The sequence below is a fragment of the Musca domestica genome, unplaced genomic scaffold, assembly GCF_030504385.1.
Source record: "Musca domestica strain aabys unplaced genomic scaffold, Musca_domestica.polishedcontigs.V.1.1 20, whole genome shotgun sequence".
In the NCBI taxonomy this organism is placed as follows: Eukaryota; Metazoa; Arthropoda; class Insecta; order Diptera; family Muscidae; genus Musca; species Musca domestica.
This window is the reverse complement of record NW_026712250.1, coordinates 4338459-4360753: the sequence shown is the minus strand read 5'-3', so window position 1 is coordinate 4360753 and position 22295 is coordinate 4338459. Positions and strand designations below refer to the sequence as shown.

The 22295-nt window shown below is 30.7% G+C and overlaps 1 protein-coding gene across 26 annotated transcripts in view; it reads left to right on the top strand.

The window, feature by feature from the left end:
• The window catches only part of para-like (sodium channel protein para-like), a 198301-nt gene that overhangs the window by 136777 nt on the left and 39229 nt on the right, over nt 1–22295 (top strand). For 13 of the 26 annotated variants that reach the window (NM_001286885.1, XM_059122219.1, XM_059122217.1 and 10 more), the window contains 3 exon segments: nt 1955–2440; nt 3307–3480; nt 7864–7986. In NM_001286885.1, the coding sequence (NP_001273814.1) occupies nt 1955–2440; nt 3307–3480; nt 7864–7986 (783 nt within the window). 26 annotated transcript variants of the gene reach the window in all.

Below are 22295 nucleotides of genomic sequence, written 5' to 3'. Positions count from 1 at the left end.
GAAATCTTAATGGTTACTACAACCTATGGAAAAAAAATTCGTATGAAGGTCCATGTCTTCGCATAGCCCCCCATATAAGGGTACCTCCCGCTATCCGGTATTTTTATGATTTTTGCGACAGTATTTACCAGAATCGTTTCAAATTTCGTATTGAGAGATCTTCATGGTTGCTACAACCTATGACAAAAAATTGTCTGTGCAGATCCACGTCTTCGTATAGCCCCCATATGACGGTACCTTCCGATATTCGGTATTTTGATGATTTTAGCAACATTATTCAACGGAATCTTTTCTGATGATTTCAAAGACATTATTGACCGGAATCGTTTCAAATGTGGTATTCGAAGTTCGTAATGGGTGCTACAACCTAAGACAAAAATTTTCGTATGCAGGTCCACGTCTTCGTATAATCTCCATATAACGGTAGCTCCCGAGATTCGGTATTTTGATGATTTCAGGAAAATTAATCAGCGAAATCGTTTCAAATTTCGCATTGGGAGATCTAAATGGTTACTCCAACCTATGGGAAAAAATTTCGCATGCAGGTCCATGTCTTCGTATAGCACCCATATGACGGTACCTCCCGATATTCGGTATTTTGATGATTTTAGCGTCAATATTTACCGGAATTGTTTCAAATGTCGTATTGGGAGATCTTAATGGTTACTACAACCTTTGACAAAAATTTGTGTATGCAGGTCCACGTCTTCATATAGCGCCCATATAACCGTACCTTCCGATATTCGATATTTTCATGATTTTAGCGACAGTATTTCCCGGAATTGTTTCAAATTTGGTATTTGAAGTTCGTAATGGATACTACAGCCTATGACAAAAAATTTCGTATGCAGGTCCACGACTTCGGTACCTTCCGATATCCGGTATTTTGATGATTTTAGCGTCAATATTTACCGGAATCGTTTCAAATTTCATATTGGGAGATCTTAATGGTTACTAAAACCTATGGAAACAAAATTTCGTATGCAGGTCCATGTCTTAGCCCCCATATAAGGGTACCTCCCGATATTCGGTATTTTGATGATTTCAATGACATTATTTACCGGAATTGTTTCAAATTTTGTATTCAAAAAAATTGAGAAAAATTGAGAAAAAAATGAGAAAAAATGTTCTATGCAGGTCCACGTCTTCGTATAGCCCCCATATGACGATATACTCCGATAATCGGTTATTTGATAATTACAGCCAAATTTTTCAATGGAAATGGCTTAAAATCCACACAAGGGGTGCCTTCGGAGTACTTTATGCCCTAGAAGAGAATTGTCTATATAGGTCCACGTTTTAGCATAGCGCCCATATAACGGAATCCGCAGATTTTCCGTATTTTCATGATTTTAGCTACATTTTTTTACGGAATTATTTAAAATTTGGTATTTGAGGCTCGTAATGGGTACTACAGCCTATGACAAAAGTGTTTGTGTGCAGGTCCATGTCTTCATATAGTCCCCATGTAACGGTAGCTCCGGAAATTCGGTATTTTCATGATTTTTCGAATTTTTTTTTATCGGAATTATTTTAAATTTCGTATTTGAAGTTCGTAATGGGTACTACAGCCTATGACAAAAATGTCTGTATGCAGGTCCATGTCTTCGTATAGCCCCCATATGATGGTACCTTCCGATATTCGGTATTTTCATGATTTTAGCGACAGTATTTGTCGGACTTATTTTAAATTTGGTATTCGAAGTTCGTAATGGGTGCTGCAGCCCATGACAAAAATTACTTATGCAGGACCACATCGGTATTTTTCGACGGAATTTTTTTTTTTTGTTTTTTTTTTTTTTTTTTTTTTTTGAATATTTTCAAATTTTCAAATTTCTCCCAAATGGTGGAGGCTATAAAAAGTTCGGCCTGGCCGAACTTAGCTGCTTTCTTAATATATTTAACTTAACTTTTCTTTACATAACCATGAATAATAACCTCCCCCTCACTCCAGATGATTGGAAACTCAATAAACCACCAAGACAATAGACTGGAACATGAGCTAAACCATAGAGGTTTGTCCATACAGGACGATGACACTGCCAGCATTAACTCATATGGTAGCCATAAGAATCGACCATTCAAGGACGAGAGCCACAAGGGCAGCGCCGAGACCATCGAGGGCGAGGAGAAACGCGACGTCAGCAAAGAGGACCTCGGCCTCGACGAGGAACTGGACGAGGAGGCCGAGGGCGATGAGGGCCAGCTGGATGGTGACATCATCATTCATGCCCAAAACGACGACGAGATAATCGACGACTATCCGGCCGACTGTTTCCCCGACTCGTACTACAAGAAGTTTCCGATCTTGGCCGGCGACGAGGACTCGCCGTTCTGGCAAGGATGGGGCAATTTACGACTGAAAACTTTTCAATTAATTGAAAATAAATATTTTGAAACCGCAGTTATCACTATGATTTTAATGAGTAGCTTAGCTTTGGTAAGTTTTTCGAAGCGAGATCTGTTGCCGGTGGCCCCCCCCAACCAGCCGCCGGTGCATTTCTTGCCCAAAAAAACCAAAAAAAAAAAATTAAATGATCACTAAATGTTGTTCGAAAAAACCGCTTTGTATATACTCTATGACAAAGTAGTGTAAAGAAAACCCCAGTAAAAACTGTACCAAAGTTGTATGACCTTTTTGAAATTTTAGCTAAAGAAACCTAAATTTAGAAAACCTTTTTAAGTTGTTGGCTTAACCTCAAGACACCCACAAATGCATTCTATTTTATTTGCTTATGATTTCCGCTTATAGAAATCAAACAAACAAAAAAGAATGTTTCTTTTTTGAAAACGAAAAAAAACGCACAAAAAAATGCCACACTTGGCGGTTTCTGGACGGGCTTACAAGGTCCTTGTTCAGAAAACATCCCCCCTTTTAATGAAATGTGTGGACACTGGCAAACTGGGGGGAAGTTGCCTCCCCTCAGTTCCGCCAGTTATCCCCGATGTTTTTTTGATCTTGTATGCCGATCTGGAAAACGTTACCTCCTCGCGCGCAGCATATTTTTTGCTTAACAACGCTTACAGCCGCCTAAGCAAAAAATGGCTTCTACGTAACCACCCAACAAAAACGCTTCAATAATTTTGTCTTCAATTTCTTTGAAAATTTTTCTTTAAAAAATCAATGTTGAAACACATAGCGTCCAAAAATAATTGCCTTTTATCCTTAAATGTTGTTCCATGTTGTGTTCCGTATCTAGTTATTTATTATTGTTGTTGTTCTAGAGCTTTACACCTTTCCGCCAATGACTATGAGTCTTAAACTAATCATGCTTTTATTGTGTTGTGTTCTCCCCCCCTCTGCAGGCCTTAGAAGATGTTCATTTACCCGATCGACCTGTCATGCAGGATATACTGTACTACATGGACAGGATATTTACGGTGATATTCTTTTTGGAGATGTTGATCAAATGGTTGGCCCTGGGCTTTAAGGTTTACTTCACCAATGCCTGGTGTTGGCTGGATTTCGTGATTGTCATGGTAAGTTGCAACGTTTGCCAATTGAAAAAGGAATTCGAAAAATAAAATATTATTTCCAAATATACGAATTACACACCAAAAAACCCACACTTGACACCAAACTGACATACAACAACAACAGCAAATATTTAAGATTCCAAGGACTGCAAAACACACATACACACATAAAACGGACGGGAATGATAATTTTTTTCTTCGTGGAAGAAAAAATTGTAAAAAAATCTATATAATTTGTATTATAACAAAAGTAATTTATTTATATATAATTTATGGTTTTAGAAAACAGTTTTGAGTTTCAAAAAAAATACAAAAAAAATAGGTGAAATTTTAGGTTATGGTTTTAGTTACAAGTTTGAGTAATTTTTTTCAGTAAAAACGTTTGAAATAAATACACTAAATATTTGTTATTATTATTTATTATGATTTTAGTAAAAAATATAAATTAGGTTTTAGGTTAAATCTTAAATTTTTATATAAATATTTTTTTTTTTATTTTTTTTCTAATGAAATTTTTTGAGTTGAAAATCAAAATTTGCATATTTTACAGATTTTAGTTAAAAATATAAATTAGGTTTTAGGTTAACATTTTAGTTACAAGTTTGAGTAATTTTTTTTCAGTTAACCTTTTTCAAATAAATATACCATATAATTTGTAACGTATTTTTATACCCTCCACCATACTATGGAGGGTATATTAACTTTGTCATTCCGTTTGTAACTTCTCGAAATACTCATATCAGACCCAACAAAGTATATATATTCTTGATCAGCGTAAAATTCTATGTCGATTTAGCGATGTCCGTCTGTCTGTCTGTCTGTCCGTCTGTCTGTCCGTCTGTCTGTCTGTCTGTTGTAATCACGCTATCTTTCGAATGAATTGAGATAGATGGCTAAAATTTTGCACACATGTTTATTTTTCCAATAGGCAGGTTAAGTTCGTAAATGGGCCATGTAGGTCCACGTTTTCATATAGCCCCCATATAACGGTACCTCCCTATATTCCGTATTTTGATGATTTTAGCGACATTATTCACGGGAATTGTTTCAAATTTGGCATTTGAAGTTCAAAATGGATACTACACCATAAGACGGAAAATTGTCTGTGCAGGTCCACGTCTTCGTATAGCCCCCATATAACGGTACCTCCCGATATTCGGTATTTTGATGATTTTAGCAACATTATTCACCGGAATTGTTTCAAAATTGGTATTTGAAGTTCGTTATGGGAACTACAGCCTGTGACAGAAAATTGTCTGTGTGGGTCCAGGTCTTCGTATAGGCCCCATATATCAGTACCTCCCTATATTCGGTATTTTGACGATTTTAGGTACAATACCCACCGAAATTGTTTGAGATGTGGTATTTGAAGTTCGTAATGGATGCTACAGCCTGTTACAAAAAATTGTCTATGCTGGTCCAGGTCTTCGCACACCTCCTTATATACGATATTTTGATGATTTTAGCTACATTATTGACTGTTTATTTCAAGTTTCGAATTTGAATATGGTAATGGCTTATGACAAACAATGCCTATGCATGTCCACGTCGTATAGACCCCAATATAACGGCTATATTCGGTATTTTTAAAATTTTAAGGATTTTATTTTTTTTAAGAATTTTATTTTTTAAAAATTTCCAAATTCGTTGCTAATTGAGGGTATTAAAAGTTCGGCCCGGCCGAACTTACTGCTTTTTAACTTGTTTTATTTTTAGTTAATTTTTTTTTTTTTTTTTGAGTTAAAAATCTTAATTTTAAATTTTTTTTAAGATTTAAAATCAAAAATTGCATATTTTACAGATTTAAGTAAAAAATATAAATTAGGTTTTAGATTAACATTTTAGTTACAAGTTTGAGTATTTTTTTAGTTAAACGGTTGAAATAAATACACCAAATAATTTGTATTATTTTTTTTTAATTTATTTTTTCTAAAGAAATATTTTAAGTTGAAAATCAAAAATTGAATTTTTTACAGATTTTAGTAAAAAATATAAGTTAGGTTTTAGGTTACAAATTTGAGTAAATTTGTCAGTTAAAATTTTTGAAATAAATTTACTAAATAATTTGTATTATATATATTTTTTTTTAATTATTTTTTGTCAAAAAAATTTTAGGTCTAAAATTATCAAAATTTTTTTTTCAGATTTTAGTAAACAAATTTAGGTTCATAGTTACCATGAATTTTTGTTGGTTACAAGTTTGAGTTATTATTTCATTTTTAAGTTTGAAATAAACACAGCAAATAATTTGTGTCATTTTTTTTTTAATTTTTGTTTTTAAATTTTGAGTTTGTAGCCTTATATTTCCAAAAAAAAGTTATAGATTTTAGCCAAAATTCTTAGGTTAATATTCACCATTTTTTTTAAGTTCCATTAAATTTTTTTTAACATTTTAGTTACAAGTTTGAGTAAATTTTTGAGATAAAAATTTTAAATAAAATTAAATAAAAATCTGTTAAAAAAATACAATTAAAGATTTTATTTTTTTAAGATTTTTTTTTTTTTGTCAAAAAAAGAAATATATTTGAAAATCTTAAATTGCAATTTTTTTATACAAATTTTATTTGAAAATATTGATGAAATTTTAGTTAAAAATTTAAAGATATTTCACTTGAAAATGTTGATGAAATTTTAGTCGAAAAATTCAATTGTATAATAATTTTTTTTCAAAAATCTTTGAAAAAACGTATCGAAATGTAATCAAAACTTTCAAGTAAAATTTTCATTTTTTAATCTCTTAAAAAATTGAAATTTTAGGATTTTATTTATTTATTTTTTTTGTTGCAAAATGGTCAGGCTTAATCCCTTTATTGTTGTTTTATAAAAACAATGTTTGTTTATTAGTCGAGAACGATGGTAATGTTTACCAGGGGGTAAGGCAGGGAATACCTGTTTTTGACAAAAAAAATCACATTATTTGAAAATCTTAAATTGACATGTTTTAACAGATTTTAGAAAAAAATTTAATTAAAAATTTTGTTTGAAAATGTTGATGAAATTTTACTTGAAAATTTCATGAAATTTTGGTTAAAATTTTTGTTGAAAAATTCGATGAAATTTTACGTTAATTTTATTTTTATTTTATTTTATTTTTTTGTTAAATTTTAAAAATGCTTTCAATTATATTTATACCCTACACTACACTGAATTATTTCCATATGCATTTGTCTGTAACGATCTGAACAGAATCACATTCTGAGTCGACTTTTGACTTTTGTCGGTCCGGGTGGTATTTATTATCCGATCGAGATGAAATTCTGTCATTTGTTTGGCCTAAGAACGAACCCTACTGAAATTGGTGAGAATCGCTTCAAATTTAGATATAGCTCCCATCGAATCGGATACAGCCCTTATCGATACAGCCCTTGTGCACCAAATGAGTAATGAGTAAATTGGAGATTTTTAAAAAATAAATTTCTTCTCGAAACCACATGCATTCGATAGCCATGTTATTTCGTACGAGAGGTAAAAATCGCTCCGTCAAATTTGATGAAAAGCGATCCGGAGTTGTATATACCTCCCAATTTTACTCCCTTTTCTCCTAAAGCAGAAAGTGATTACAATAAGCTGTAATGAGAGGACAACTACCATATCAAATGTGAACCTCTTTATTACAAACTTCTAAAGCAGAATTGCCAACTTTTTAATTGGAAACTGTTTCCAAGACGCGTGAACATCCCTTATACAGCCTTCGGTGGCAATGCTGCCACTTCGATATTTTACATGCTAGACTTCAACGTGAGGACCTTTAATGCAAAGATAACATCGTAGTTCTATCTCAAAACTACCTTATCAATTGGGAGCCGCCCTATTACAAACTTCTAAATTAGAATTGCCAACTAATGGCTGGTGGTGTGGGGTATCATCTGTCGGCGCAGGCCGATTTTTAAACTTTCTTTACTGGTTATTGTTAGGAATTGTGGTATAATTTTTTTCATTTTTAGTTTTTAATTTCTTTAAAGATTCTAGTTAAATTTTTATTATTTTTTTTATTCATTTATTTTTTTTTTTTTTTTAAATTCAAAATAATTTCCCAATTTTTTTAATTAAATTTTTATTGTTTTTTTTTTATTATTTTTTATCTAATTTTTTTTTTTTTTTGAAATTCAAAATAGTTTCCCCAATTTTTTCTATTTATCATTTTATTTTTTTGTTGATTTTCAAACACCTAGTTAAGAATCTAGCAAACTAGTTAGGATCATATTAATACAACTAGTATTTAAAAATAGATTTTAGCCATATAACCATACTATATACCGAATAATATTATATACCTAGCAATAGTTAACAACAAAAAACATTATTATTTATTATTTCTAAAATTAATTTGATTAATAACAACCTACCTCCTCCAACCTCCCCCGCACTTCATCCAACGTAACATAGCTATCGCTTATAAATTTGGTTGCCGTTTGGTCGGGCTTAAATGATATAGCCGTGTTTAGATCAATGCGCACACTGCGCGCCCTAAGGCCATTGCGTGCTGTCTCTAGATGGGAGGGTATGAAAGTAAGTAAATGCAACAACAGTCTATCACCAAAGTCTATCAAAACTAGATTTTGAGTCCAAGAAACTGAAACGGTGTTCACAACTCTAATCTCTTTTCTAAAACTAATCCCCTCCAAAAAAAAAATTCCCCCTAAATGTTGTGTTGCCACCTTTTAACAAAAAAAAAAAAAGAAAAATAAATAAAACTGTGTTGGTGTTATTTGTTAATAATGCTCTAACTACTACTACAACTATACTACTACTACTGCCACAAATACTACAACAACTTACAATACTTACGACATGACACAAGCCAGCTGTCGGACGCAAAAAAAAATATTCCAGCGAAAGCTAGCCAATTTTCTAAGAGAGAAAATGCGAGAGAGAGTAACATGAATTTTATTCTCTCTTCTTACAATTATAGCTCTCCCAATACGCTGCTATGAGAGAACTTTAAATGTAAAGATATTTAGATAATTCTATCATACAACCGATTTTTTAAATGTGAACCCCCCTTATTAGAATTATCTAAATTAGAATTGCCAACTGTTTAAATAGAAATTGTTTACAAGCCATATGAACATCCTTTATACAGAGGTCGTTGGCAATGTTGCCACTTTCTTGGGTATTTTAAATGGCTCCAATAGACTTTTATGAGGAGAGATAATTACGCCTACGTTGCCAGTGCTGCCACTTTCTTGGGTATTTTAAATGGCAAGACAGCTGTCGGACGCAAAAAAAAATATTCCAACGAAAGGTAGCCAATTTCCCAAGAGAGAAATGCGAGAGAGAGTAACGTGAATTTTCTTCTCTCTTCTCCGCAATTATAAGTTTCTCCCAATAGACTGCTATAAGAGATCTTTAAATGTAAAGATATTTAAATAATTCTGTCATACAACCGATTTATTAAATGTGAACCCCCCTTATTGGAAAAATCCTAAAATAGAATTGCCAACTGTTTAAATAGAAATTGTTTACAAGCCATGTGAACATCCTTTATACAGAGTTCGTTGGCAATGTTGCCACTTTCTTGGGTATTTAAAATGCCTCCAATAGACTTTTATGAGAAGAGATAATTACGCCTGCGTTGTCAGTGCTGCCACTTTCTTAGGTATTTTAAATTGCTCCAATAGACTTCGATGAGAGGACCTTTAATACAGAGATAATTACCTATTTCAATATCAGAACAATAGACTTTTATGCGAAGAGATAATTACGCCTACGTTGCCAGTGCTGCCACTTTTTTGGGTATTTTAAATGGCTCCAATAGACTTCGATAAGAGGGCCTTTAATACAGAAATAATTACCTATTTCAATATCACAACAACTGCCTCATCAGTTGTGAACTCCCTATTATAAGTTTTCTATAGCAGAATTGCCAACTTTCATGTTCACCCTTATACAGCCTACGTTGCCAATGCTGCCACTTCTTCACTGCCACTTTCTTCCATGGTAGAAGAATACAAGGTAGTCGTATCCGCACAGCTGCTGGGACAATGAATTGTCAAACCGATTTTGAAATAGAAAATGTTAGTCGCATCGATTTCGAAATAGAAAATGTTGAATGAAAAATTATTGAAATTTGTAAAAATTGTTGAAAAATGAATTTTATAGCAAACTCCGATTTGCTTCGTATAATAAAAAATCTACTTATTTTTGAAAAAAAAAAATATTTAAAAATGTTGGCATACCAATCTTCCCAAGCTTTGATGCATCTACCTATATTCTTCTACCATGCTTTCTTCGCTATTTAAAATACCTCCAACAGACTTTTATAAGAGGATCTTTAAGACAGAGATAATTATGCATTTCTAACACACAACTGCATCATCAGTTGTGAACCGCCCTAATACAAATTTTCAAAGTAGGTATGCCAACTTTTCTAAAGGTTAGCACAAACATTCTGTCACTTTCTCAAAAATTGCAAAAGACTTCAGCAGGCTTTAATACGGAGATAATAACATATTTCTGTCACAAAAAAAAAAACACATCACCTGTGAACCACCTTATTATAAACTTCAAAAACAGAATTGCCAACTTTTTTTAATGCAAGAGGTTAGCTTGGCTCTTATGTTACTTTCTCGTAAATTTGAACAAACTTCAATTGGCTTCTAAGGAGGACCTATAAAGGTAAGATAACTATCTTCTTCTCTGAACCACCCTTCTAAAGTAGAATTGCCAACTTTTTGAATGACATTTGCTAAAATCAGGTGTGAACATTCCTTATACAGCCTTCATGAAAATGCTGCCAATTTCATTTAAAATGTAGGTATTTCCGATAGACTTCTATGAGAGGACGTTTAATGTAGACATAACTAGATATTTCCATGAACAGCTCTATTACAAGTGTTTAAATTAGAATTGCCAACTTTTTGCTAGCAAGAGGTGTGAACATCCCTTGTACAGCGTTCGTTGCCAATGCTAGCAAATTCTTCACTGCCACTTTTATCAGTATTTCAAATGTCTCAAATAGATTTCTGAGATGATCCTTAATAGAAATACCTATCACACAACTACCCCATGATTTGTGAGCCGCCGTATTGCCAACTTCTCAAGTAAAATTGCTAACTTTTTTTCATGAAATAGCTTGGCATGGCTCTTCTGTAACTTTCTCGTAAATTGTAAAAAACTTCAATAGCCTTCTAGGGAGGAACTTTAATGAAGAGGTAATTAGCTAATTCTATGAACCGTCCTATCACTAACTTTTAAAGTAGAATTGCCAACTTTTTTTTAAGAAATATCTTATTATGAAATGTGAACATCCCTTATACAGCCTTCGTTACCAGTTCAGCCACTTTCTTCTAAAAAAATAGACGTCTTCTATAGACTGCTATGAGAGAACGTTTAATGTAAATACAGCCAGATATTCCTGTGAACCACTCTATTATGAATATCTAGTGAAGAGTTGCCAACTATTGATATCAAATATGTAGCATGAGGTGAGAATATTCTCCACTACCAGTGGAATCGCTCTTTCCTTAGCTGTAAATATCTTCAATAGATTTCAATGGATGATCAAGTATTTCTATCACACAAATGCCTCACCAAATGTGAGACGCTCTATTGCCAACTTCTAAAGTAGATTTGCCTACTTGTGAAGTAGAATTGCCAACGTTTGAATGAAATATATATAAAAAAAATGCATATGCAGGTCCACGTCGTCGTATAGACCCTAATATACGGCTACATTCGGTATTTTTAAAATTTAAACAGAATTTTTAATGGATTTTAATTTTTTGAAAATTGCCAAATTTGTACTAAATGTTGGAGGGTATTCAAAGTTCGGCCCGGCTGAACTTGCAGCTTTATTACTTGTATATATTTACATTTTTTAATTCATTTTAAAGGTTTCGATATTTGAAATGTAAATTTTACTACATTTTTATTGAGAAACTTTAAATTTATTTTCCAAAACATTTTCTATAGAAAATGGCAATGGCAATGGCAGGTAACCTTAAAAAAGTTGAGCTAAAAAAAATATAGGTTTCAAAAACTCGATTTAAAAAAAATGTGTGCTTAAATATGGCAATTCAGCAAAAGTGGCCTGAGAAAAAATTCAGCTAATTTTTTCTCTCTGGAAACAGTAGCTCAAGCTAAATAATGGCCCCTACTCAGCTAACTTTTTTAATATCGTACGACTCTGACTCAATACTTTGACAAATACTACTTTATAAATACTACGCTACAGAAAACTTACCCTGGCTACAAGAAAACTAACTTCCTACTAATAAACTTGTGTCATATCCATATGTTGTGTTTTTTTTTTTATAAAACTTAACTACTTACCGCTCCTATGGTATAACGAACTATCTCAATGTTAATTGTTTAAACGTACATATATGAAAAAAAGAGGATTATTCAAAATGATATTTCGTATCCTTTCTCTCCTATCTCTCTTTGTCTCGCTGTAACGTGTAAACAGAAAGCTAAAAGAAGAGCTTTAAAAAATAACAAATAATAACTCTCTCTACCTAACTCTCGCTCTCTCTCTCTCTCTCTTTCTTCTAACTCAATGTAAAAATCCCGAAAATTGTAATAACAAAATTTCTATATGTAATACTATTCTTATGTATTATATAGATATATATAATAAATATATAAACAAGTGTGTGTATTATTATTATTTTTTTTTGTAACACATAAAACATATGTCTATGTGGTGTTGCTATATTTTTATTTTATTATTTTATTTATTTTTTTTCACTTATATTTTATTTAAATATGTAACAAAATTGTGTTTTATATAAGTAAAAACAAACATTATTAGAATAAATATAGAATTTGAAAATATATTTATAAAAGGGGCAAGAGCTAATGTTGGAAACGTATATATTAAAATAAATAAATAATAAAAATAATTGAATTATTAATTATAATTAATTATAATAATTAATTACGATTTTTCTGACGATTTTGCAACACGAAATTAATTAATTATATAATAATTAATTAAAATACATTTCAAAAATTAAATTCTACTACTTTCAATCTAAACGCAATTATTTTGTGGCTTGACGATCTCACTGGTACGGTGTGAACCCCCCCTTGTGTGGCCATAGCAGTAATCAACGACTCTCTTTTGTGGCTCTCAGACACAATAATAACATTCATTTGGTATAAACAGGAGTTTGTTGAAATGAGATAGAGTGAAGAGAAAACTTTTGCTCTCACCTCTTCCATGAAGTTCAGCATTCTCTCTCTCAGACACAATAATAACATTCATTTGGTATAAACAGGAGTTTGTTGAAATGAGATAGAGTGAAGAGAAAACTTTTGCTCTCACCTCTTCCATGAAGTTCAGCATTCTCTCCATTTGACAGAGAGCTTACATAGTGCAAGGGTAATGCATAATGTGTTTTATGAGCCCACCTTATAGCGTAGACCAGGGGTGCTCAAAACCGTGTTCTAGAACATGAAGAGAAAAAAGAGATAATTTAAGAGAAAATTAAAATTCTGTTTTTCTTTATATTTTACTGTTCTATTTAATTGTTTTTAAACACGAATGTTTGCCATAATAGTTTATAAAGCAAATGGATAAAAAATATTTGTATAAATAATGACTTCACACTGTTTTGTTCTTGATTTAAATAAGCAAAGAGAAATTTGACTGAAAACAGATATTTCTTCTTGAGCACCCCTGCTTCACATACTCATCTTTGTGAATTTCCAGTGTGGTTATTGCTGTGTTTTAAAAATCGCCAAATTTTATTTTCTTAACAAATTTGGACTTTTTTAAAATAAAAAATGTTAAAAAATGAAAATTAGAAAATTAAAAATGAAAAAAAAAAATAAAATTTTTTTGCCACATTAATTTTTAAATAATTTCACCGAAACGTAGACGTGTGGTCATTGTAGCGTTTATAAAAACGCCACATATTTTATTAGGTGTTTATGGGCTAATTTGTCAAAAACTGTTTAATTTAATAAAATTTCTTACCATTTCATCTTAAATTGACAGTGTGGTGAATGTGGCGTTTAAAAAACGTCAATTTCCATTGTAATCATAAAAAACTCATTTCGGGGTAAAACAGACATTTTAATTAATATTGCGTATGTTTTCAAACTTAACTTAAGCAAAATATGCAAATTCGCAGTGTTATCATTGTGGCGTTTAAAAACGCCAATTTCATAATACCCGTTTATTGCCAAAATAGAAATAGGATTGTCAAATTGATTAACATTTTTACGTTTAACGAAAAAAAAAATGGCAATGTTATCATTGTAGCGTTTTAACTACGCCAATTTCGTAATACTTCAAATCAAATTCCATGCTGAGTGAAAAATACATATTATTAAGTGTGACCATTGTTGCGTTTCAAAAAACGCCAAATTGATTGTCAATTGTTTTTAAAAAAATATATAAAAAATGGGTTTGACATTTTTTTATTGTTGCGGTAAAAAAAAACGCCAAAATGATCTTTATCGATTTTTCACATTTCATAAAAAATATGGTTGTGGCTCATTCTTGCGGCTAAAAATCGACGAATAAAAAAGTCTAGGTGCGGCCCATGCTGAGTGCAAAAACAAACATATATACATGTGTGATCACTGTTGCATTTGAAAAAAAAAAACGCCAAAATGATGTCTGAGAGTTTTCACAAAATTTTGTAAAAATTATGGGTGTGGCCCACATTGAGTGATGTGTAAAAAAAACGCCAAATTGGGTGTTTTCGTGATTTTTGGCCCATGCTGAATAAAAAGAATTGATTATTAGGTGTGATCATTGTTGCGTTTCAAAAAATGCCAAAATGATGGTTATTGGTTTTTCACAAAAAGAACAAAACTTATTTAGGTGTGGCCATTGTTGCGTTCTAAAAAAACGCCAAATCGATGTTCATTGATTTTTCACAAAATTATGTAAACAAAATGGGAGTGGCCTATATTGAGTAACAAAAGTAAATATGTATGTGTGGTCAATATCGCGTTTTAAAAACGCTTAATTAATATTAATTAGTTATTTATACAATTTTATAAAAAAAAGAGAGTGCAGCCCATGTTGAGTGAAAAGAAAACAAATATTTGTGTGTGACCATTGTTGCATTTCCAAAAAACGCCAAATTGATCTTCATTGGGTTTTCACAAAATAACATAAAATATATGAGTGGAAAATATATGTGTGGCCATTGTTGCGTGTTAAAAAAACGCCATCAATAATATTTTACAAAATTTTTTTCCGAATGATATTGGCCAATGTTGCGTTCAAAAACACACACACACTTATGTGTGGCCAATGTTGCGTTTAAAAAACGCCAAATTGATAATAATAATTTTTCAAAAAATTAAGTAAACAAAATGAGTGAAGCCAATGTTGAGTCACAAAAGTATGTATTTTTGTGTGGTCAATGTTGCGTTTTTAAAACGCCTAATTGATGTTAATTAATTTTTCACTAAATTATTGTTTATATTAATTGATTATTCATAAAATAATATAAAAATATAGTGTGGTCATTGTTGCGTTTTTAAAACGCTTGATTTTAATTATTTTTTCACAAAATTATTGTTGTTGTTAATTGACTATTCATAAAATTATATAAAAATTTAGTGTGGTCATTGTTGCGTTCAAAAAAACGCCTAATTAATATTTTTTAATAATACATCAAATGTTACACGAAAATGAGTGTGGCCCACGTTAAAGCGCTGTTTATTTATTCTTCATAAAATTTAATATAAGAAATGAGTGTGGCCCATGTCGCGTTTAAAATCGTCGTTTTTTAAAATTCAATACTTAGCTCTTGCCTTTTAACAAATACTTAATGAATATATTATTTTGATTCATAACGATTGTATAAAGAAAATCGTATTGTATTTAAGACTCTTAAGGTCCCATGTATTTGCACTTTAGTATTTAATAGAATGTGATATATAATCCAGCAAAAATGTTTGAAAACAAAAAGTATTTATAATATTTTTAATTGTTATTTATTTATTTTTTTTGTTTTATTTGATTTTTATTTCTGTTTTGCTTTAGCTTTGTAAAAATCGAATATATATCCAACGTATCTATGTTGCCTAGATGTTGTAAAAAATTTGAGTTGAATAAAATATATTGTTATTAAAAAAATATATATTATTTATAGGAAGTATATAGGTATTATAGGTAGAGTATTTAAAAGTATAATCGAGCAAAAGTAGTTAATTGAAAAATATAATCGAAAATGTAGTTGTAGTTAAGTAGACCACCTTGAACGGTAAATTTAGTGGGGTTTACAAATCTGAAATATTAGTGAAAAATAATTACACAAACAAATTAGTTGCACCGTGTTTGAAGTTTTTCAGATTTGTATACATATTTGAAAAAATGTTGAATAGAATTTCGAAAAAAAAAAGTATAATATTTAAGTATATATTTTTAGAATATTATTAAAACTAGAATTTAGTTGAAAAATATTGTAAACAAATTTTTGCTGACCCCGAAAACCCTTTTAAAAAAATGTAAAATATTTGAAAAAAATAGATTCTAGTTGGATTTTTTCGTAAAAAAAATATTTTTTAGCTGTGTTAAATTAAAAATGTTAAATAACTTGGGAAAGTAGCTGATGTATTTAAATTCCCAAAAATAGCAATTTTTGATAGAAATTCTAGAATTTTTCTCATAACCAGTAGCTAAGAGACACTCCAATTCCCTTTCACAAAAAAAAAAAAAAAAAAAAAAAAAAACAAATAAAATTGATATAAATTTCGCTCATTTTCCAAAAAAAAATACTTTGAAGTCTTTAGACTTTCCCCTGGTCCTCAAAAGAAAAAAAAATGTAAAAAATTCCAACCAATTTTTTGTCATTATTACCAAGGACCCAAGCATATCAATTTTTCCCAAGCACGTCCCAGGCTAGAAAAAAACAAATTTCGTAAATTTTACAAAAAATTCCGCTACATTGTGAAAGTTTGCAAAGTAAAACCAAAATCCACTGTACAAAAATCCACCGATCAAACCAAAAACAAACTATTGTAAATTATTCCAAACAACAGCAAAAAAAAAAAAAACTTCAAAATCCACAATTTTGAAAAAAATTATACAAATTGAATACGCCTGCGCAGTGGTGGCAGTGTTTTACTTATGAAACTCCTAACATTTTAGCAAAATGCTTTACCAAAAAAAAAAAAATTTTTTTTTTGAAAAAAAAAAAATCTACCCAAATCGCTTCGTCTTGGGCAAATTTCAAGTAGGCTAGAATTCCATGTATCCTTTGAGCTGGGAAAATGTTTGAGATGTTGTAAGGCCCCCCCCCTCCTCCAAAAAAAATCCAAGAAATAAAACTAAAAAAATTACGAAAAAAACCACACAGCTACTTCTCCATTGAGTCCGGCAGCAAAGTTAAAGCAAAAATTTGTCAAAATTAAGGCAAACCAAAAACCTAGTAGATTATTTTACTATTTTAATATATTTAATTGATGATCTGCAATAAACAAATGCTTGCCTTTATTATTTTAATTTTTTCATCAAAAAAAAAAAAATTGTAAATAATTTTTTTTAAAAAAAATTGTAAAAATTTTTCATCAAATTTCAATTTTTTTTTTTTAATTTTTTAAGCATTTGTTTATAACGGATCTATGAAAAAAAAAACTAAGTCATAAGTCAGGGTATTTTTAGGCCATAAAAATCTAGGTTAAGTCCATAAGTATAGCCTTCAATGTTGTCAACTCGCCGTTAAGCAAAAACGTTACAAATACAACACTGTATGGCATTGGCTTTATAACTCAAAATCCCAAAAATAACAACAATTTTATGTTAATGCTATATGTGTTTTATGTTCCATATATTTCCTTAAATGTTACTTTTTATTCTTTCTCTTTAATTTCCTTAATTTTTTTATTGATTTTTATATTTTTTTTTATCTCAAAACTCAATGAAACCAAACAATTTAAAATGACTTTTCTACTCAGGAGACTGATAAGGGCCCAGAAAAAAATAAAAACAGGGACAATATTTTTTTTTCACCTCTCCCCCCAAACTCTAACGGAAACAAAACTCTCACATATCAACTCTCTCTCTCACAACCACAAAACAAAGACTTTTTTCTTAAACAATAACAAAAAAATAAAATAAAAAAATAAATCAATTTTATGAAAAAAAAAATCGACAAATTATCTAAACAAGCAATCCCCCCTCCCCCCGTTTTTATGAAAATCAACCAACCATTTGGCAAACTAGGTGTCGCTTATCAACTTCGTTGCTTCACTTGCTGGAGCTGGTGGTATACAAGCCTTCAAGACTATGCGAACGTTAAGAGCACTGAGACCACTACGTGCCATGTCCCGAATGCAGGGCATGAGGGTACGTACTTTCTTTACACATCCCATAACATTTTCAGTAACATTTTTTTTTAAAAAACCAAAAAAAAAAACCATAACAACAACGAAAATCACCAGGTCTTATTTTTTATAAATAAAATCAACAAAAAAATCATTTATTTTTTATCAGAAAAAAAAAACCACCACATTTTTTTATATATAAAAAAAAATCTAGTACTTCAAACAACACCCCTTGAAAAAATTTGTTTTTTTTTAATTCTCCATTAAATTCAACAAAAAATCATCATTGCCAATAGCATTTAGTTATTAGAAATGCATTTTTTTGAAACCATTTTTTATTGATTTTTTTTCGATTTAGTCTTAGCCACTCAGAGTTCCATAAAAAACTTTGTCATTTTAAATGAACTTTTTGTTTTTGAATTAATACGCCCCCGCCTCTCACCCAAAAAACCAAAAAAAAATATTAGAATTTTTCCGTAGAACCTCATTTTGCAGTCAAATGTTTCAGCGAGTCATAAAAAATCACCTTGTTCCTCTTTTTTTTTCTCTCTCTCCAAATTAGTTGTTAATTACTTAACTAAGTGAATGAGTTTTGTTTTGAATGCCTTAATTAATTTTTGAAATGAAATTAGATTAGAACACACGCTTAAATCATTAAATCAAACAAAATTTGCCAATAAAAAAACAAACGATTATTCCAAGGACATCATATTTTTTTACATATATTTACAAACACAAAGGAAGTATTTTTTAAAGAAAATTAATTAACAGAATTATTTGAAATTTAAATAAAATAGATAAAATAAAAATTAAAAATAAAAAAAAATAATAAAATAAATAAGAAATAAAATAGAAATAAAAAAGATAAAAAAAATAATTTATAAAATAGAAAATAAAATAAATAAAAAATAAATAAAAAATAGAAAAATAAAAAAGCTAAAAAAAAATTAATAAAATAAAAATAAAATAAATAAAAAATAAAATAGAAATAAAAAATAGAAAAATAAAAAAGCTAAAAAAAATAATTAATAAAATAAAACTAAAAAATAAAATAAAATAAATAAAAAATAAAATAAATAAAAATAAATAAATAAAATAGAAATAGAAATAAAAAAGCTAAAAAAATATATTTAAAAAAATTAAGTGGTTTTTATACCCAAATAGGTACAAATGTCAATATTCAAATAAATTATGGAGATTTTGATCTATTATCCTGTTCAGTCAAACTAAATATTTCAAACCTTATGTATTCTAATCTTTTCCTCCCTTAAAATCCAAATCGAAATCATAAACCCATTGTTTTTCTCCATTTTTCGAGTTCTAGGGAAATCCAGCGTTTTTTGCAAAAAAATTCCCATTGACAAGACTGTTAAAAAAATTAGAAATTCCCCTGAGTACTAAATTTGCATCGAAATTACGTTGCATTCTTTGATTAATAAATTCACATTTCATTAAAGAAAAAATCGCCGTTTCAAAAATGTGGCGTTTTTTACTAGACCACACATTGGCATCACTGTTTCTAAATTTGGATAAATATTAAAGATCATATGAGAAATCGACGTCACAAATTCACCCTATATTTAAGACAATGTGGTGAAAATGTTGAAGAAGCCCGTTTCCATGAAAATTGTAGCATACTTTTAGGCGAAATGGAAATACAATTAAGTATTAATTAAAATAGGTTGCAGTCTTTTATTAATAAATTCTAAATGCAAAAAGTAAAAGGCGCCGTTTCAGAAAATCTAACGTTTTTTTACAAATCCACACATTGACAACACTGTTCCAAAAAATCGTTAAATTGTAGCCACCAAATGAGATCTCAACTTCACCAATTCCCCCCTTTTTCAGAAGAAAGAGGTAAAAAATAAAGAAAATACATAAATTGTGGCAATACCAGGAGAAAGCAGCGTTTTTTGCAAGAAATCTCCATTGACAACACTGACGAAAAAATTGAAATACCCCTAAATACCAAAAAAACTACGTTGCATTCTTTGATTAAAAAAATGTCCAAATTCAACAAAGAAAAAATCGCCGTTTCAAAAATATGGCGTTTTTTACCAAGCCACACATTGGCATCACTTTTTCTAAATTCGGATAAATGTTAACAATCAAATAAGAACGCAACTCCACAAATTTACCCCATGTTTAAGATAATGAGTTGAAAATGCTGAAAAAGACCTTTTTCTGGAAAATTGTAGCATACTCTTAGGCGAAGTAGAAATACACTAAAGTACCAATATTTCATCAAAAATAGGTTGCATTCTTCGATTAATCAATATCAATATCAATACAAAACAAAAATAAAAAAACGCCGTTTCAGAAAATTAACGATTTTTTACAAATGTACACATTGACATCACTGTTCCAATAAAGTGGTTGAATTGTAACCATCAAATGAGAACTCAACTCTACTAATTCATCTCATGTTCCACAGAAAGAGGAATAAATATAGTAAATACCTTTTAAAAATTATAGCATACTCCTAGGCGCCACTTTGGAACTCTGTAAAGAGATGCCAATTTGGTATTTTTTCTATCAACCTGGGACTTATTAACTCCCAAAATCCTCAATTTAGCTTTTCCTTAAAATGCAAAAATGACAATCGATTACCTTGACAAAAAATTATCACTACACCAGGGTTGGGAAACCTGAATTTATATTAAAATTTATATAAGACAAAATTGTAGTTTTTGAACGATATAAAAATCTGACATTTGGAAAAAGTCATTAAGATCATTTGCCGTAATAAATCTGAACTCGAAATCGAATTTTACATAAATTGTGTTTAGCCAGGGCTGGGAGAAAATAAGGTTATTATTGTCAAGTAGGTGTTTTTGAATGCATCAAAGTCCGGCAAATACGGATTTCCAAATAATGTATCATTCAGCTTCGCCTTGAAATAGAGCTGAACCGTTGGCGTTGCACTTAAAATACTGTCGGAGAATTTTAAATAAGAATATTGACCTCTCCATTTTAAATATTTTGTAATGGCGCCCAAACAATTTTCTCCCATATTTCATCATATTTTCCAAACTCCGCCAAAGTTATTACAAACCCGTCCTTAGTATTTTCATGTTCTGGAAAAGCCCCTTGAAGCATTAGCTTTTATCTCCCTATATAAAAAATATCCGATGTTTTGCTATGGCGCCCAATTTGTTTTCATTTAACAAAAAAAAACTACTTTTTTGGGTTCTCAGTGATTATCTACTTGTATCCGGATGAATTGTAGTTTCCTCGTTTATCCTCAAATTGTCGATTTTCCAAGAATTTCTGCAAATATTGTCATTTCCAGATTACGATTAGATTAGTACCTACCATCGTGTATAAAGTGCTTTCCAGCGTGTTGTGTGAACGACTGAAGCCAATAGTCAATGACATTGTTTGACAATACCAATGCGGCGTCAGACCTGGCAAATCCACCATAGACCAGACTTTCACCCCACGAAAAACATATGAACACATTCCACCTCTTCGTCGACTATAAAGCCGCATTTGACTTATATATATTTGTTCAGAGGTGTTTAAAGCCATTTCTGCGTTCGCATACCTGCAAAAATAATAAGGCTATGCAGTATAACTTTAACTGGCACAAGGTCAGCAGTTAGAGTCGGAAAGGACCTCTCGGAGCCCTTCAATACCGAACAAGGGTTCAGACAAGGTGACAGCCTCTCGTGTGACCTATTTAACATCCTGCTGGAAAAGGTCATACGAAATGCAAAGGTGAACAGAAATGGCACTCTGTACACCAAACAACACATGTTGCTCGCCTACGCCGATGACATCGAAATAATGGGTCGAACATTGAGAGCGGTAACAGCCACCTTTGAACAAATTGAGAAGGAGTCTGCCAAAGTGGGTCTGGAGTAAATCTCGAGCCAGCTAACTAACTTCGTAACTAATTTTGAATATTTTAGAATGGCGCCCAAGCAATTTCCATGTAATTTTTGAAACAAAGAGGCAACTTTCAAGAGATCAGTTAACCAATTTTACCTGCTAAAGTTTGATTTTTTTCTCGAAGATATGAAATACCCAAATATGCTACACATTAAACTTATCAGTTTGTAGTCCAGGTTAGATCTCGTAATCTAATCCAAAAATACCACATGTAGCAACGGAATATTCTATTTCATTAAATTTTTTCTAATGATCCGAAGGTCTGCTCGGCACATTTTCATATTTTATTTAAGGAGGACTGTATTAAAAAGATCTCTATTTCTAAATCTCTCTTCTAAACTAGATAGCCCCTGGTATTCTCTTTTATTATAAAAACATGTTAACTTATCCGTTAAGATCTTCCATAGATCCATATTTTTTTTAAATCTTTTAACTTTTCTTGAGGATTTTGGAAAGAGAAATTTTGGTCATTTGACATAAATCTCCATCGTTCTTATGTTAAAATCCCTTTAATTCGGCTTGAGGATGATGCAAAGGAATAGTTATGTCATTTGAGTTCAGATGACAGTTCTTCATTCTTCTGGAATGATTTCGAAATGCAATGCTCGTTTACTTTATCCTGAATAACACATAGTCCTCTTGACGGCAAAAGTCAAAGTTATCATGAAGAGGGAAACCAAAGCACC